Source organism: Dama dama, chromosome X (genome assembly GCF_033118175.1).
Source record: "Dama dama isolate Ldn47 chromosome X, ASM3311817v1, whole genome shotgun sequence".
NCBI lineage: Eukaryota > Metazoa > Chordata > Mammalia > Artiodactyla > Cervidae > Dama > Dama dama.
Genome location: NC_083714.1, coordinates 9,693,201 through 9,712,267, shown reverse-complemented (window position 1 = coordinate 9,712,267; position 19,067 = coordinate 9,693,201). Strand labels below are relative to the sequence as shown.

At 40.1% G+C, this 19,067-nt stretch overlaps 1 protein-coding gene across 2 annotated transcripts; it reads left to right on the top strand.

Moving 5' to 3' along the window:
• The first annotated feature begins 6,808 nt into the window (after nucleotides 1–6,808).
• Nucleotides 6,809–16,842, top strand: RAB9B (RAB9B, member RAS oncogene family). Of its 2 annotated transcripts, none has more exons than XM_061136780.1 (3): nucleotides 6,809–6,950; nucleotides 12,002–12,065; nucleotides 13,365–16,842. In XM_061136780.1, the coding sequence occupies exon 3, from the start codon at nucleotides 13,407–13,409 to the stop codon at nucleotides 14,010–14,012; it is 606 nt and encodes a 201-aa protein (XP_060992763.1). In that variant the 5' UTR covers nucleotides 6,809–6,950; nucleotides 12,002–12,065; nucleotides 13,365–13,406; the 3' UTR covers nucleotides 14,013–16,842. The 2 variants fall into 2 exon arrangements, with proteins under 2 accessions (XP_060992763.1, XP_060992764.1); XM_061136781.1 differs by having other exon boundaries at nucleotides 12,002–12,092.
• Nucleotides 16,843–19,067: the final 2,225 nt, after the last annotated feature.

The window sequence follows — 19,067 nt, the reverse complement described above, 5'->3', positions numbered from 1 at the left end:
GTAATCTAAACAAGATGAAAAGGCAGAGAAATACCCAACAGGTAAAGGAACATGAATAATTCCCAACAAGCCAAACAAAAGAGGAGGAGATAGGGAATCTACCTAAAAAAGAATGTAGAATAATGATAATAAAAATGATCCAAAATCTTAAAAACAAAATGGAGTTACAGATAAATAGCCTGGAGGCAAGGATTGAGAAGATGCGGGAAATGTTTAACAAGGATCTTAAAGAAATAAAAAAGAGTCAATGAGAAAGCATTTCCCCTAAAATTAGGAACAAGAGAAGGGTGCCTACTCTCACCACTACTATTCAACATAGTTTTGGAAGTTTTGGCCACAGCAATCAGAGCAGAAAAAGAAGTAAAAGGAATCCAGATAGGAAAAGAAGAAGTGAAACTCTCGCTGTTTGCAGATGACATGATCCTCTACATAGAAAACCCTAAAGACTCTACCAGAAAATTACTAGAACTAATCAGCAAATACAGTAAATTTGCAAGATATTTAATTTTATATCTTGCAAATTTACTGTATTTGCTGATTAGCAAATACACACAGAAATCCCTTGCATTCCAATACAATAACAATGAGAAAACAGAAAGAGAAATTAAGGAAACAATACCATTCACCACTGCAACAAAAAGAATAAAATATTTAGGAGTATATCTACCTGAAGAAACAAAAGACCTATAATAGAAAACTATAAAACACTGATGAAAGAACTCAAAGAGGACACAAAGAGATGGAGAAACATACCATGTTCATGGATTGGAAGAATCAATATTGTCAAAATGGCTATACTACCCAAAGCAATCTATAGATTCAATGCAATCCCTATCAAGCTACCAACGGTATTTTTCACAGAACTAGAACAAATAATTTCACAATTTGTATAGAAATAAAAAAAACCTCGAATAGCCAAAGTAATCTTGAGAAAGAAGCATGGAACTGGAGGAATCAACCTGCCTGACTTCAGACTCTACTACAAAGCCACAGTCATCAAGACAGTATGGTACTGGCACAAAGACAGAAATATAGATCAATAGAACAGAATAGAAAGCCCAGAGATAAATCCATGAGCCCATGGACACCTTATCTTTGACAAAGGAGGCAAGGATATATAATGGAAAAAAGACAACCTCTTTAACAAGTGGTGCTGGGAAAACTGGTCAACCACTTGTACAAGAATGAAACTAGAACACTTTCTAACACCATACACAAAAATAAACTCAAAATGGATTAAAGATCTAAATGTAAGACCAGAAACTATAAAACTCCTAGAGGAGAACATAGGCAAAACACTCTCTGATATAAATCACAGCAAGATTCTCTATGACCCACCTCCCAGAATATTGGAAATAAAAGCAAAAGTAAACAAATGGGACCTAATGAAACTTAAAAGCTTTTGCACTACAAAGGAAACTATAAGTAAGGTGAAAAGACAGCCCTCAGATTGGGAGAAAATAATAGCACATGAAGCAACAGACAAAGGATTAATCTCAAAAATATGCAAGCAACTCCTGAAACTCAATTCCAGAAAAATAAATGACCCAATCAAATAATAGGCCAAAGAACTAAACAGACATTTCTCCAAAGAAGACATATGGATGGCTAACAAACACATGAAAAGATGCTCAACATCACTCATTATCAGAGAAATGCAAATCAAAACCACAATGAGGTACCATTACACACCAGTCAGGATGGCTGCTATCCAAAAGTCTACAAGCAATAACTGCTGGAGAGGGTGTGGAGAAAAGGGAACCCTATTACACTGTTGGTGGGAATGCAAACTAGTACAGCCGCTATGGAGAACAGTGTGGAGATTTCTTTAAAAACTGGAAATAGAACTGCCATATGACCCAGCAATCCCACTTCTGGGCATACACACTGAGGAAACCAGATCTGAAAGAGACACATGCACCCTAATGTTCATCACAGCACTGTTTGTAATACCCAGGACATGGAAGCAACCTAGATGCCTATCAGCAGACAAATGGATAAGGAATCTGTGGTACATATACACCATGGAATATTACTCAGCCATTTAAAAGAATTCATTTGAATCAGTTCTAATGAGATGGATGAAACTGGAGCCCATTATACAGAGTGAAGTAAGCCAGAAAGATAAAGAACATTACAGCATACTAACACATATATATGGAATTTAGAAAGATGGTAATGATAACCCTATATGCAAAACAGAAAAAGAGACACACATGTAGAGAACAGACTTTTGAACTCTGTGGGAGAAGGTGAGGGTGGGATGTTTTGAAAGAACAGCATGTATATTATCTATAGTGAAACAGATCACCAGCCCAGGTGGGATGCATGAAACAAGTGCTCTGGCCTGGTGCACTGGGAAGACCCAGAGGAATCGAGTGGAGAGGGAGGTGGGAGGGGGGATCGGGATGGGTAATACATGTAACTCCATGGCTGATTCATGTCAATGTATGACAAAACCCACTGAAATGTTGTGAAGTAATTAGCCCCCAACTAATAAAAAAAAATAAAATAAAATAAAAAAGAAACTCTTTTGTTCATAAGCACTTTATGAACACATCAGTCTTTTCTTTTATACTAATCACATTCAAATTATGTCTTCTTTAAGCCCATATCAATGTATTTAAAACCGAATCAGCATTGGGCGCTTTTGGATGAAATAGATTTCATACACTAAATGCTGATCTTTGCATGTGTGTGTCACTCTCCAAAGGTAACCTTTTCTTTAGTATTTAGAGACAATTTTTCTTTAGTCTTCAATCTACCAACTACAGTATGATTGTAGTTTTGATAGAAAAGTTGTGTGTGTGTGTCACTATGCTACAAAGATAGGGTTATATTATTTCATTATGCATGGAATTATCACTGATGGAGGGCATAGTTTGACAGATCTCAATGATGGATCATTTGGAATAGTCCAGTCTGAGAGTCCCAAAACCCACAGCTGGAACTTTGAAACTTTGAGCTATTTGCTTTGTGCTGTTCCCTCATGATTAGTGTTAATCATGTTTCTTCTAGTCTATGTGGATGGTAGTTGCTTTTGAAATAGTCTCTAGAGACTCTTTTAATATTGGATTTGTTTAGGAAACTTTGGGCTAACATAGAATTTTGCTTAACCCTACGGATTAATTAATTACCCTGTAAGGATTCCAACATTCTGCAAATATGTAATGTCTTCAGCAGTTATGAGCTCCTGACTACAGAACTGGGTGTCCAAGTCTAGAAATTAAAAGGCCCATAAAACTTGCAAATAGGTTGGGGAGGGGTTGATTTTCAGAGATAATCAAACTGTTGGAAAATAGCATCTGTGAGAAAAGAACAAAGATAAACTAGATTCCCATAAGGATGAGAGACTCAAATATGCTGCTGCTGCTAAGTCGCTTCAGTCATGTCCGACTCTGTGCGACTCTATAGACGGCAGCCCACCAGGCTCCCGCATCCCTGGGATTCTCCAGGCAAGAACACTGGAATGGGTTGCCATTTCCTTCCCCAATGCATGAAAGTGAAAAGTGAAAGTGAAGTCACTCAGTCGTGTCCGACTCTTAGCGACCCCATGGACTGCAGCCTACCAGGCTCCTCCATCCATGGGATTTTCCAGGCAAGAGTACTGGAGTGGGGTGCCATCCCATTCTCTGCTCAAATATGAAGGACTGCTATTTTGAGCAGTTCACTAAACAGTTCAATACAGTGCAGAAAGAAAGCATTGGAACACTAACAATTTTTTGTTATTCTTTTCAATTTTCGGTGTTGGAATATTTTCAATGTATATGTATTATAATGAATATACAAAGTAGATATGCACAGTAGTACAAGTATGAAATCTATAAATACATATACATACATTGAGGCCCATGCTGAAAAGTTCTCTTTCATTAATATTACAGATAAGAATGTGTGAGTAAAGCACTTGCTTTAAAGGACTATGAGCACTTCTTCAACAGAAGAGTGTTTCAGTGTGTATAGGGAGCAGAATTGACTTACGTAGGAGCACAAGGAATTCAGTTAGATATATTCATTTTCTTTTTAACAATAACTATTGATGAAACAACATTCATATTCAACAAATATTTTCTGAGCATGTCCTATGTAACAAGCATTGCCCTAAGCTCTGTGGATACGCTGGTGAATCTACACAGTCACAGTTCTTGACTTTATAATGCAATATAGTTTAGTGGAGGAAGTACGTGTTAGTCGCTCAGTCGTGCCCAACTCTTTGCGACCCCATGGACTGCAGCCACCAGGCTCTTCTGTCCATGAGATTTTCCAGGCAAGGATACTAAGGTGGGCTGCCATTTCCTTCTCCAGGGGATCTTCCCAACCCAGGGATCAAACCTGGGTCTCCTGCACTACAGGCAGATTCTTTACTGACTGAGCTACAAGGGAATCCCAGTGGAGGAAGGCAGGTATCAAACAAATAATTATACACTTAAATATCTCCTCATAAAGACAACCTACTGAATGAGAGACAACATTTGCAAATGATATGACTGATAAGGGGTTAATATCCAAAATATATAAACAGTTCATACAACTCAACATAAAAAATTAAAGTAACCCCATCCAAAAATGGCCAGAAGATCTGAATAAACATTTTTACAAAGAGGACACTCAGGTGACCAACAAGCACATGAAAAGGTGCTCAATATCATTAATTATCAAAGAAATACAAATTAGAACCACAATGAGATATCACCTCACACCTGTCAGAATGGCTATCATTAAAAAGAACACAAGTGACAAATATTGGCAAAGCTGTGGAGAAAAGGGAACCCTCGTCCATTGTTGGTGGGAATGTAAATTGGTGCAGCCACTGTGAAAAACAGTATGGAGGTTTCTCAAAAAACTAAAAATATAACTATCACATGACCTAGCAATTCCACTCCTGGGCATATATCCGAAAAAAAATGAAAACACTAATTTGAAAAGATGCATGCATCCTTGGAGAAGGGCATGACAACCAAGTCTCGTATTCTTGCCTGGAAAATCCCATGGACCAAGGAACCTGGTGGGCTACAGTCCATAGGTTTGCAAAGAGTAGGACATGACTGAAGCAACTGAGCACCCACACATGGATGGACTTGGAGGGTATTATGCTAAGTGAAATGTCAGACAGAGATAGACAAACACCATATGACATCACTTATATGTGGAATATAAAAAATAAAACAAACCAGTGAATATAATAAAAGAAACAGACACACAGATAAAGAGAACATACTATTGGTTACCAGTGGGGAGAGGGAAGGGGGAAGCGGCAAGATAGGGGTAAGGGACTAAGAGATGCAACTATTATGTATAAAATAAGCTACAAGAATATATTGTACAACATGGGGAATTTAACCAATATTTTATAATAACTATAAATGGAGTATAAAATTGTGAATCATTCTGTTGTACACCTGTAACTTACACAATATTGTATATCAACTATATGACAATTAAAATTAAAAAAATATCTCATCATAAACTGCAAAGTATTACAAAGAAAAGTACAGCAGGCTATACAGGAGACTACAAGAGAATAAATTGGAGCACTTTCTCTACTCTGGGGTTGAGAAAGGCTACCCTGAGGAAGTGATATTTAAGCTGGGACCTAATGGGCTTGACTGAGTGGTTAACTTGGGAAGAGGTAGAGAGAGTGTGGCCTTCTTAGAGGGAGGGTACCTGAAGGTCCTGAGGGAGCACATGGAGAATGAGGCGTAGTGCCACATTAGGGACAGATTATCAGGCAACGGGGAAGCTTCAGAGATGAATCTGCTTGACAAAGATGGAATGCAGGCTAAATGACCCCAGAAGCTCCATCCTCCTTTGATTTCAGGTGAAAAAAAAAAAATCACAAATTAGTTGGAGGTACCAGAGAGGCACGGGCATCCCCGGTGGCTCAGTCAATAAAGAATCCGACTGCAATGAGGGAGACCTGAGTTGGATCCCTGAGTCAGGAAGATCCCCTGGAGGAGGGCATGGCAACTCACTCCAGTAAACTTGCCTGAAGAATCCTCATGGACAGAAGAGCCTGGCGGGCTATAGTCCATGGAGTCGCAAGGAGTCGGACACGACTGAGGGACAAAGCACAGTGCATCACAACACCAGAGGGGCACAGGAGACAAAAAGAAGTGATTGGGTGGGTGTATAGGCCCAACTGGAACATTTCATTCTACCCCAGTAACGTTTCTGGGAACCTCAGGTAATGCTCTCAGGGTGGCCCTCCAGAATGGTAACCTGTAAAGGTAAAGGGCAGTGTGCTTTCTATGCCTGAGCTACAGATGAGAACCTTTCCTCTCGGATTGCCTTGAGAATTTCATGAGCATTAGCCAGCTACAGGGCCTAGTAATGTGTCGTGATCATGTATTTCCCTGAATTATTTTAAACAAGAATAATTAAGTGTATGTGCTATCATCTTGAGAAAAGCAGCGGGTTTGAAGGTAGGGTAAATGAGGTAGGTGATGGTTTAGTCGCTAAGTTGTGCAGTAGGTCGAAGGTAATTGCCAGAAATGGGACTGTGGCTACGGAGGAGCTAAGTGGGAGAGCAATGTTTGTGGGTCCATTGTCGCTGTGCCTACTGATCTGCGAGGGGAGGGGAGGAAGACAAAGGAAACCAGGGTTGGCCACTGAGCCGGAAAGAAGTGTGAGCGAGCCAGAGAGTGCTGGCTACCCGCGAGGGCGGGAGGCGGCTACCCCGGGTCCTCCGCGCCGGGAAAAGGGCGATAGGAGGCGGCGCGGGCCCCGCCCCCTCCTCTGGCGGGCGCGAGCGCGAGACGCTGCGCGGCGGCAGCGGCGGGCGCGAGCGGCAGCTGTCAGGCTACCGAGGTCCAAGCTGCACTTGCCGCCCCGTTGAGGACGAGGAGGCGGCAGGAGCGGTGACGGTGTCGCCGCGGAACCGGATTGCCGGCACGGAGGGCTCACCGGCCTGTCCCCCACGGCCCTCTCCCGCCTCGCTCCCATTGTGTTGGGTAAGATGCCGGCGAGGGGGCAGCGAGAGGGGCTGAGCGGCTGGAGGACCCGGGAGGCGGGGAGATGGGGCCCCCGGGGGCAGAGGGAGGAAGGGAGGTCTGGGTGATACCCGGGGGCACTTGCACCTTGTGAAAGGGGCCTGGGCACCGCGGGCGTCGGAGTTGCAGGGGCGGGGGTAGGTGATGGTGGAGGGGGGCGTTGCTGAGTAATCCAGAGCAGCTGCCAAAGCCAGGCAGAGGCGCAGGGCTCCGTGGGGAGCGGGTGTGGCTCAGTGCGCATGCGCCACAGCCGCGGGTTCTCAGGGCTAGGGGTGAAGTGAGATGACCTGGGTCCGAGGTAGCTGGAACTATGCGTGACATCTTCACTTTCTGGGTCTCCGATGCTAACAGGACCCCTATCACGGAGATGCCAGCATTCCCAGCCTCCTAAGGAAGCTTCTTTTCCCTGTACCCTGCTCACTTAATGTCACCCAAACCTTACCTATTCTTCTCCAGGCTGTCTACTCAGGAAGAAGTGGCCTGGGGACAGTGCCAAATTGCTTTCTAGTTTGCCTTCGGGCTCATAGCCCCAGAGCCGTCGTTGTGAGGAGAGGTTAGAGGTGAGACTCCACCTTGGACCCTTCTAGTTGCATGTAAGATATAAATATGGGCATAAATGTGAAAATAGCATTTCAGTGGCAATGACAGATGTGGCATTTGGACTCAGAGTATGGATGTAGCTGATAACTTGTTTAGCTCTGCAAAATGAATCCAGTGCGTCAGAGGGCTTCCCTGCTTCGGAACCATCCCCCATTCCCAACCCCAAGCATCAGGTTGTATTGGAAACAATCTACACAATTTCCAGTAGAGGGTCTCAAAGATCCAGTCAGTTCCTATTTGCATTGATTTTTATGTAGATTAAGGAAAGCCCCACTCAATTCGCCAGTGTAGTATTTCCAAATATTGTGCCAGGAATCCACAGTGAGTTGAATAGTCTCAACCGATGTGTCACCATAAGGTGGGCATTCCCCACAGCTCTAACTATGGCTCCTACCCCTGGTGCAGATTGCTACCAGAGCCACTCTCACCCACTGCCTAGCCCTCCTCAGCTTCTCTTCCCGCTACCCTCAGCCCTGCTGTACACATCTCTCTCAAAACTTGCTCCCAAACAATCTGCATTATGGATCTGAGCATCATTCTACTCATGGCAGCTGAACTGATGTTTCCAATTTACTTTTCTGTTTTTCTCTCCATCATCACACTGAAATGTACTATTTTCAAAGGTTCAACCTCTTTCTTACCGTCGTACTGCCTCCTCACGCACCTCCATCTCCACCCCCAAGCATCCTCAACCAAATACAATAATTTTAATAAGCCTATGTGGGTGCAGGTACAACAGGTTCAGAAGGTAACAAAAGTGTGGGAGAACAAAGAAAGCTAAGGAGTATCACTTATGTCAATTCCTAATTCACCTTACTGTCCAAGACCGAGACCCTGTTTGGGGTGAAAAAAAGTGAATAAACTATCCTTAGAAAATATTTGTTAATCTGTTTTGGGGAGTGAAGTAGGAAAGGGGAATGGTATCTCTGAGATGTCTGAGTCATTTAAAGGCAGATCTTTCTCTGAATAGGGCCAAAATTAGAATAAACATTTTAGTCCAAATCCTAAACTAATAAGGGACCCTTAAGGGATGTATAAGGGATTTGACTTTCCTACTAAACGCACTCAGGGTTATCCAAGAATTTCCTTGCCTACTTAATGCTACCCTCTTTTAAGATTTGATATAAATGTGGCATATCCTGAAGAAAAAAATCATTTGATTTACTTTTATACTGTGCTAGTTCTTTTAAAGTATGTTCTAAAGAGTATCATACTCAAATGATGATGATGATGCTAGCACCCACTGGAAACATAAAGTGGGGATAATTATTCTGCTCTTGTTTTTGTTGAAAATTGAGAAATTTGTATATTTGAAATGTGAGGGGAAAGGGAGGAAAACTGGAGCATTTCCACTGACTTTCAACAGGTGGAATTCCTGTTAAGTCCCGTCTATCTAGAAAGCGATCCAGGTAAGCCCATGACTTCTGCTCTTTAGTCACCTTATAACTAATAATATTTGGAGGTCTTACAGAACTGTATATCTATTGTGTCTTTGCATCAATTCAGAGGCATTAGTTCTGGGTATTTACCTAAATAATAAACAAATACTTATCAATTATCTCTCTGGTGCCACATAAAGGGACTTCAAAGACATATACAAACAAGGGCCCTAGGATCCAGAAATTTAGAATTTGGTTGTGCAGGAAAAAAAGATTTTTTTTAACAATATAAGGCAGTATAATATTATTTCAACTGTCAACTAGGAGGTCTGAAGCTTATATGTAAAATTATAAACTCCTTGAGGGTAAGACCTTGCCTCAAACATGTTTGATTTCCAACAGGGTCTACACCCAGTGGGTGCTCAAGTGATGGAAGCTTTGCAAAGTATATGGATTAGGTAAGGAGAAACTAGAGGCAGGGAGGCAAGAGCTAAGAAGCTAAGAAGCTTTCACAATAGATTAGATACAAAGAGATGTGGGCCAAAATGAGGATAGTAGTAAAAGACTGAAAAAGGATATCACAAAGGAAAATGCGCAGGATCTAGTGACTGAAGGCAAGGAGACAAGCCTAAACTGTATCCATTTTTACCTCCAGCAAACAAAGGGGAGTTGGAGACAACAGAGGAAAATGGAGGATCACCTTAGTAAGAATAGAGCACACAACAGGCACTCAAATGTTTTCTCAAGCATCAGTTGCAGTATTGCCAGAAGACCCATAAGGTCCCTCCAGTGCTAAGATTCTGTGGTATATGCAGATAATCCAAACTTTTGGGGAACAGGACATTCTCAGATATAGAAGAAAGAGAAAAGGAAGAAGTGTTATCCTCCCACTGGTAGGCCCTTTCTGAGAAGAGTTAATATGGAGTCACAAGGCCCCCACCAGTGAATGAATGAAAGGAGGTGAAGAGCAAGAGGAACAAAAACCTCAAGCCAAAAATTTCAATAAATGCTTACAAATCTTTGCAAATTTCTTAAGTTATTCATTTCCTCCCAAATCCTGTGAGTTAAGTAGGGTAGGTATTATGAGCTCTATTTTTATATAGGAAGAAACACAGCAAGATTAAGTGACCTGCCCAAGTTCATAAAATAAATGAGTAGGAAAGTAGTGATGAAGACTCTTCTGTCCTGATTGCTGCCAGCCCGGTGCACTTGACACTGAACCACGTTGCTCTTCCCTGCTGTAGAGCCTATGCACCCAGAAGTTATGTGTGCACACAACCAAATAGGGGATGCACAAGCAACTGTAGCACTATCTCAGATAGTTATTAATACTTCTCATTATTCCTGGAGCTGAGTATTTGGTTTCCATATTCACTCGGTCCTTGACCCGTCATTTGAGTTTATCTGCAGCAGCTGGGAAAGTAGAGTTAGTGAGTTGTTTAATGATGTGAACACCTGTTTGCTAGGAACTTAAGGACGCTCACTTGGCATGGGCCCTTTATACTGTCAGTATTGTGCCTAAGTACTTCCTTCAAGTGAGAGTTCCAGAGTTCTGCTCTGTAAAGTTTTCCTACAGACCAATATAAAAATTAACATGAGATTGCTAAGCAATGGAGATTTCTTAAAAACTTCTTAATTCCTCAGTTAGAACACTCAACAAACTAGGAACTGTTTTTTTCTTTTTAGATCAGTACTCTTGATGTTGCTGAAATAAGATGTTTGCCATAATTAATTATAATTTTAAATGAAGTTGTATTTGAATTTAATAAAGCCAGTTAAATGCTAAAACCTGTGTTTAAGACAGATGAACAAAATTTAGTAAATTAGCCAAGACTACATATGGTAAACATGGAGTCCCCAAACATATTTTTTTCCTCTCTGATCTTGTGGAATCAATTGCAGAGACACCCTCCAGGCAGATTGATGAATACATTAATAACTTTCTTGGAGATCATTGGTAGGTAGAAAGGGAAGGAGTTTCATGTCTGACTTAGAATTTCAACATATCTTAAACTCCTCTGTGCTTTCCCTTTCCTTAATATCATCTACTTTCTTTAATTTACTTTTACTTTGAATAGAGAGCTCAATAGAGAGACAATGTAAAACATTTTTTGTTGTTGTTCAGTCGCTCAATCATGTCCAACTCCTTGTGACCCCATGGACTGCAGCACGCCTGGCTTCCCTGTCCTTCACCATCTCCCAGGGCTTGCTCAAACTCATGTCCATTGAGCCGGTGATGCCATCCAACTATCTTGTCCTCTGTTGTCCCCTTCTCCTCCTGCCTTCAATTTTTCCCAGCATCAAGGTCTTTTCTAATGAGTTGGCTCTTCGATTCAGGTGGCCAAAGCATTGGAGCTTCAGCATCAGTCCTTCCAATGAATGTTCAGGATTGATATCCTTTAGGATTGAATGGTTTGATCTCCTTGCAGTCCATATAAAGTACATTCAAGTTAGGACGGAGTTAATGTTCATCCAATAAAATTATTTTGTCCATGATAAACATTTTTAGCCATTTGAACTCTTAAGTATATTTGTGAAAAGCATCCTCTGTAGGTAAATTGAGATTGGTCTTTTTCCTGACTTGAGTGTATTTCTATATAGATAGCCTTAACTTTATTTTTATGTTGGAGAAGACTCTTGAGAGTCCCTTGGACTGCAAGGAGATCCAACCAGTCCATCCTAAAGGAGATCAGTCCTGGGTGTTCATTGGAAGGACTGATGCTGAAGCTGAGACTCCAATACTTTGGCCACCTCATGTGAAGAGTTGACTCATTGGAAAAGTCCCTGATGCTGGGAGGGATTGGGAGCAGGAGGAGAAGGGGACGACAGAGGATGAGATGGCTCGATGGCATTACCGACTTGATGGGCATAGGTTTGGGTAGACTCCAGGAGTTGGTGATGGACAGGGAGGCCTGGCGTGCTGCTGCTATTCATGGGGTCACAAAGAGTCAGACACAACTGAGCGACTGAACTGAACTGAACTTTATTTTTAAATAAATTTTTAAAAATAATGTTTCCCAATCTGTTTTTTAGAATCATAAAAAGAGAGAATATAACAACAAGAAAAAGACTAAAATTGTGACAAAGACCCAACTGGGTAGGTTTACATTTTATTCTCAATTGGGTAGGTATCCATTTTATATGTTTTTATTGGATCTCTTAAAATGAATATTTAGAAAAATACATAGTACACCTACACAGCAATGTAACTCTAAGGACTACTGAGGTTTTCAAGCTACATTTCAAATGTGTGTGCTCTTTTTCATGTGCTCGTTTCTTAGTGTTGTTTTAAAATTTTTTGTATGCTAATCACTTTATTTGTCACTACAAATTCTATATGCAGTATATATATGCAGTATTATCATCACCTAAGTGTAAATATGAGATATAACAAGTGCTCTTTTGATGAGTGATTAGTTTTCATCTATTTGGGTCATTTTTATAAATAACACCCAGTAAACATCGTCGTTGTTGAGTTTCCACAATGGACCTAATTTGAAAGAACCTAACAGACTCTAGTACAAGGTAGTTGTTCAGTAAACATTTGATCTTTTTAAGATGTGTTCTAGATAGTCCATGTATAGACACGTGGAGGTAACAATAAAGATACTGTATAATCATTAGCTCTTTAGAGTTTACAGTATATTTTCATTGCTGTCATTATGGAATTAGAACCTAAATCCAGAATTTAATAAGCTATCCAAGATTCTCTTCCTTAATGATAGCTGTTTATAATAATACCAGTCAACAATCATTAACTTGAGTGCCATTGTTCCATGAAGAAAAGATTATGGAAGATCCTTTACTTGTAAGGGTATCCATAAAATGCAAGTATTAATATAATGGGGCAAATGCCTGAAGAAAGCTAATCTTTTTCTCCTTCTCAAGTTCTGGGGTCCAATGTAATCCTAACCAAAACCTCTACTAACAAACTCAAGATTTCAACCTACACAGCTTTCTCTCCTCAGTTGTTCTTGGGTCCATCAGGAACAGACTTCAGACCCCTCTAATCAATTTCATACTCTTTGCCTCTTGTTTGGAATTGTCCAAACCAGAAGCTAAGATGTTACACATTTGAGTAGCATTCCTCTTCTAGGCTTTCTTCCATAAAATAGGGTCAGAACTGAACCAGATTATACCACCATCTGCTAGTCCATTTATCCATGGCATTCAGCCATTTTTCCTGGCACAGGCAAGAGACTTCAGAAAAACAAGACCTATTTTCTCCCTTATGCAAAAAAGAATTTTATTCCTTCTGCTATATCATTTAATGAACATGAAATAGAGAGAAGGTAAATAAGAAGGCCTCATAATTCAGAAGAAGTTGATTTACTATGAAGTTAATTTCAGTTTCAGGTTTAACTGTTTTCCCTCCTACTTTTTCTTTTATTTTCAGGACCTCTTGGTTATAAACTCTTCTCCATCTGGTGCTGCAACAATGAGTGGGAAATCCCTGCTCTTAAAGGTCATTCTCTTGGGTGACGGTGGAGTTGGGAAAAGCTCACTCATGAACCGTTATGTAACCAATAAATTTGACTCCCAGGCTTTTCACACCATAGGGGTAGAGTTCTTAAATCGAGATTTGGAGGTAGATGGACGTTTTGTAACTCTCCAGATCTGGGACACTGCAGGGCAGGAACGTTTCAAGAGCCTTAGGACACCCTTCTACAGGGGAGCAGACTGCTGCCTCTTGACCTTCAGCGTGGATGACCGGCAGAGCTTTGAGAACCTGGGTAATTGGCAGAAAGAATTCATCTACTACGCAGATGTGAAAGACCCTGAGCACTTCCCCTTTGTAGTTCTGGGGAACAAAGTAGACAAAGAGGATAGGCAAGTGACAACTGAGGAGGCGCAGTCCTGGTGCATGGAGAATGGAGATTACCCTTATCTAGAAACAAGTGCCAAAGATGATACTAATGTGACAGTGGCCTTTGAAGAAGCTGTCAGGCAGGTGTTGGCCGTAGAGGAACAACTGGAGCATTGCATGTTAGGTCACACTATTGACTTGAACAGTGGTTCCAAAGCAGGATCTTCATGCTGTTAAAAGTAGGAAGCCTTTTAAAAATGTGCCCCAAATTGATCAGTCAGTAGTGTGAGAATCACTGTGCCCCTCTATTAGTGCACACATATACGAAAGGATGAGAGATAAGTTTCTGATGTGAACCAGAGCCTTTCAAGTTGAAGTTGTAGAGCAATTTAAAGGGGAAAAAAAAAAAGCTTTATCAAGCCAACTGTATTTTGTGTAATTTCTGCTATTTCCTTCTTGTGTGTATCAGGACATTTCAGAAAACTTTAGTCCTGAGAGATTTAAATATTTTTCAAGTCACAGTTTAATCTTAGAACCCAGCCGCATGAAGGAGTTAAAGAGCTACAGCTATCCCTTAAAGCGTTTCATTAATCAACTAACAAATGTCACCATTGACTCTTACCAAGCAGTTTCTGACATGTCTGCCAAAGGGGAGAAAAATAAGGCTCTGAGATGTACTATAATAAAGATAATAATGCAAACTAGGATGTCCTAAGCTTGAATTATAAAGAGGTTGTAAAGATTAGAAGTGCTAAGTATAATGAATGATGTACACTGCCTTGTTTAAACACTTATGTATGGTTTGCTCCCCTCTGAGCTTTAAAAAAATGCCATCTCGGTAAGAGATACACTAATGACTCTGGAAATTTATTATACTCATTGTATTTGAAGTAACAGGGTCCTAGTGAATGGATTATGCTTCATTATGCCAATCACCCTTGCAAATAAATGGTTGGTCTGATTTTACTTTGTAAGTCTACTTTTGCTGCACAGGGGTGTTGCTTCTCTGACAACCTCTTATCTAGCAATGCTGCTTAGTATATGGCTTTTAATCCAGTGCACTCTACTCATAATTGTGATGGTCCTTTGGTCTACCATACTATGCTCTCAGAGAAGCCTTCAGAATAGACTGGAGGATACTGGGCTTTTCTCATAAGGTTCCTTAACTCGAATATTTATTGTAGAAGAAGGAACTGATTTATTGTATGTTGCACTGTATGTTCAGCTGGCCAAACTAGGATGTTGAAAGTAACAAGAGAACATGCTTTAACCCAGCATTAGCATGAACTCATAATTAGAGTTGTCCAGCAGAATGGTCTGCTTTAATAGTGAACCCTCTTCCAGTGAAAATATTCGAGATGCTAGATGACCATCTGTTAAAATACCATAAAAAGAATTTCTATACTGCCTAGATGTTTGGTTTAAGGTCCTTTTCAGCTCTAAGTTCTAGGAATCTATGAGCTACAAGCTATGTTTAAGTGCCATGTTATAGTTAGATATATCTTAAGATAACAGCTATGACTATGGAAAGGGTCTTTAAAATTTCTCAAACTATTCTGGGATCAGCCTTTAACAGCAACTACATAGCTCTTTCTTTTGCTTTTGCACTGTGGCAGGAAAAATTCTTGAACTCCAAGTAGTCATTACATGTCAAATATAAACATCCTGAAGATACCACATTAAAATACAAAAACAGTTTATCAAAGTTTGATTACCATGACTGCTACCTATATACTTTATTATGAATATGCAGTCTAGTTCTTGTCAGTTGATTTATTTGTCCTGCATAGCTTTTAATCTGTACTTTTACAACATCAGTGATAAAACAGTGACCCAAAGTAATGAGGGACAGTTAAAAATGACCGTAAAAAAGACCTAGGTCAGGAAGGGGGCAGGAGCTTTCACAGGAATATAGCCTAGAACTCTCCAATGTAGCCACATATGGAATCAGCCTTACAAGTGGGACCTTATGTACTTTAAGAGCTCTGGGACTTTTTGGCAACATTAAGTGGAAGATGATATTTTAATCCAGTCATACCCAATATTTCCAATTTGAATATGGTCCTGACCCCATTGTCCAGCTAACTTTGATGCCAGAAGTCAAAGCCAGAACTGGGACCCCACAGCTCTTAAGTATTGGTCCCTATCCTGCCTATGCCTATAGCCAGCCACACTGGTTTCCAAGTACTATGATCATTTTGCTACAATCATGTTAGAGTGAAAATCTGTATGTCAGAACTGTTAATTGCTAATTGTTTTTAAGTGCATGAGACCTGGGGCCTTCTCTTTCTACTTGCACTCAGCTTATAATAGTTTCTATTTGTAGATCTCAGGCCTTCATAAAGACCTCCATCCACTCACAAAAGTACTTGTCACTATGAGAATGGCACATGATCATTTAAGCAAAAAAAAAAAAAAATTACTTGGGTATCCCATTCATAGGCCTCCTGTCCATTCAAGACAAGTGTTAATTTTATTGGCAGGTCAGTTGAAGCCCCTTTTCTCTTAGCCATACTGGTTTTCTTCTACCAAATCACTACATAATATATTAACAAAAACACTTAATATTAAGTGACAAAAAGTGGCGGCATTTTGGTAAGTAACACTCAGTGGGGTGCTGACATAGAGTTTGGTTAAGATTAAAAGAAAAAACACCAAAGGCTGATATCTATGAGTATCAGGAACTGTGCATATAGAAAATTGTATACTCTAGAATGTGCAGTGCAATATTTTCAGTAGGTGTTTTTTTCATGAACACTGAATTTTTTGGAACAAGATGTTTCTAATTGGAACTATAATGTTTTTCAATGGTCCATTAAAACATCATACAGAATATTTATTAATTTATTTTCATGTATTAAGCTAACATTCAGGGGGCCTCAGTTTTCATATATCTTCAGTGGATTGATGAATTTCAGGTTAATTTGTGCCTGCCTCAGCCATCTCAGTTGTACCCTGAGGTATTCCACAGTCCTCTTGTTGCTGGTGCTGCTAAAAACTGGAAATTGTGTATCAGATATTTTGTTTCAACTGTAAAAAAAAAATCATCTGTGTTAAAGTGAATAAAAAGTGCATTTTGAATAACCAGTATACAATGTATGTGCTTCTTTTTTCCCTTTCCCTTTTCAAACAACTGGTGAGTGTGATAGAGCATATTCATCTATCAAGTCACTCGTTCAGACTGTCCTACATGTGGCCCCTGAATCATTTTTTCACGTGGTACTTCAAGCAGCCACTACCTATTGATCAGACAGACACTGTTCTACTGATTGGGAAGCAAACTCGAAATATTAAGATGGGAAATTTCCTTTTATTTTATGCCAGTTTTTAATTCATGAAGAGTATTGGGACTAGAAATTGGATCTTGACTCTCCACTTTATTCCTTCATCATTTAAAACAAAAGTAAGCCATCACAAAATAGAAACAGAGCTTACATGTTCCCTTTATTTTCTTGATTGGCCTACTGTCCAGATCTTAGGAAAATATGAAAATATAGACAAAACAAATCTGAAAGCAAAGGATAATTTTGTTAAATATTCTATTGCCTCCCACATATTGGACCTTAAAGAGACTTGGATTAGCATCAATCGAGTGATTTGAATATCCAGTACATCAGCACAAGTCTCTCCATAGCACATCATTTCTACATCATTCCATCTGTCACAGATTTAGTCCTCTTCCCTCCTGCCCTCTATTTTGCCTATTGGAACTTTCAGCAGTCAAAATCACAAGGGGAAAAAAAAAAACAGGTTTTTTGCCACATGTACTGTTTCCCTCACTAAGGAAAACTATGTAATAAATTTATCAGACCAACCTCAACTACAAGCATCTGAAATCCTTTTGATTGGGCTATAATGATGTCACTTTTAAGCTAGAAGATCATAGATCTCAGTTCAGTTCAGTTGCTCAGTCATGTCCACCTCTTTGTGACCCCATGGACTGTAGCACGCCAGGCTTCCCTGTCCATCACCAACTCCCAGAATCTACTCAAACTCATGTCCATTGCGTTGGTGATGCCATCCAACCATCTCATCTTCTGTTGTCGCCTTCTTCTCCTGCCTTCAATCTTTCCAAGCGTCAGGGTCTTTTCCAATGAGTCGGTTCTTCTCATCAGGTGGCCAAAGTATTGGAGTTTCAGCTTCAGCATCAATCCCTCCAATGAATATTCAGAACTGATTTCCTTTAGGATTGTCTGGTTGGATCTTCTTGGAGTCCAAGGGACTCTCAAGAGTCTTCTCCAACACCACCATTCAGAAAGCATTGAATCTTGTCATAGATCTCCAAGCTCTTAAAAAGGATTTGCTCATCCAAAATTGATACTTTAAAAACTAGTTTTCTGTCTTTGCTGGTTTTCTTTTTTAATTTTTTATTATTTTATTTATTTATTTATAAATTTATTCATTTAATTTTTAATTATTTACTTTTGGTCGCACTGGCTCTTCATTGCTGCACGTGAGCGTGTGAGCGTTCTCCAGTTGTGGCAAGTGAGGGCTACTCTTCCTTATGATGAGTGAGTTTCTCATTACAGTGACTTCTTTTGTTGTGGAGCACAGCCTCTAGGCCCATGAGCTTCAGTAGTTATGACACACAGACTCAGTAGTTGCAGCTCATGGGCCCTAGAGGATGGGCTCAGAAGTTGCAGCACGTGGGCTTAGTTGCTCTGCAGCATGTGGAATCTCCTCTGACCAGGGATAGAACCCATGTCCCCTGCATTGGCAGGCAGATTCTTATCCACTGTGGAAATAGTTTGGCTATAGTTCTTCCAGGAAATGTGGAATAGATGATTTCCTCTCAATTCTATAACTGAATATTTAGAACACACTGGGAAAATTGAAGCACCAATATGAGTAATTTCAGGCTGGAAGTGACATCTCTACTTTCTTTTTTTTTTTTTTTTCATTTATTTTTATTAGTTGGAGGCTAATTACTTTACAATATTGTAGTGGTTTTTGTCATACATTGACATGAATCAGCCATGGATTTACATGTATTCCCCATCCCGATCCCCCTTCACACCTCACTCTCCACCCGATTCCTCTGGGTCTTCCCAGTGCACCAGGCCCGAGCACTTGTCTCATGCATCCAACCTGGGCTGGTGATCTGTTTCACCCCAGATAATACACATGTTTCGATGCAAGGATTCTTTAATATCCACAAATCAATCAATGTAATACACCACATTAACAAATTGAAAGATAAAAGCCATATGATTATCTCAATAGATGCAGAAAAAGCCTTTGACAAAATTCAACATCTCTACTTTCATTTGAATTACCTGAAGTAGTTCTATT

Coding starts and splice junctions, on each gene's coding strand:
- RAB9B (XM_061136780.1), top strand. CDS start 13,407: ATGAGTGGGAAATCCCTGCTCTTAAAGGTCATTCTCTTGGGTGACGGT.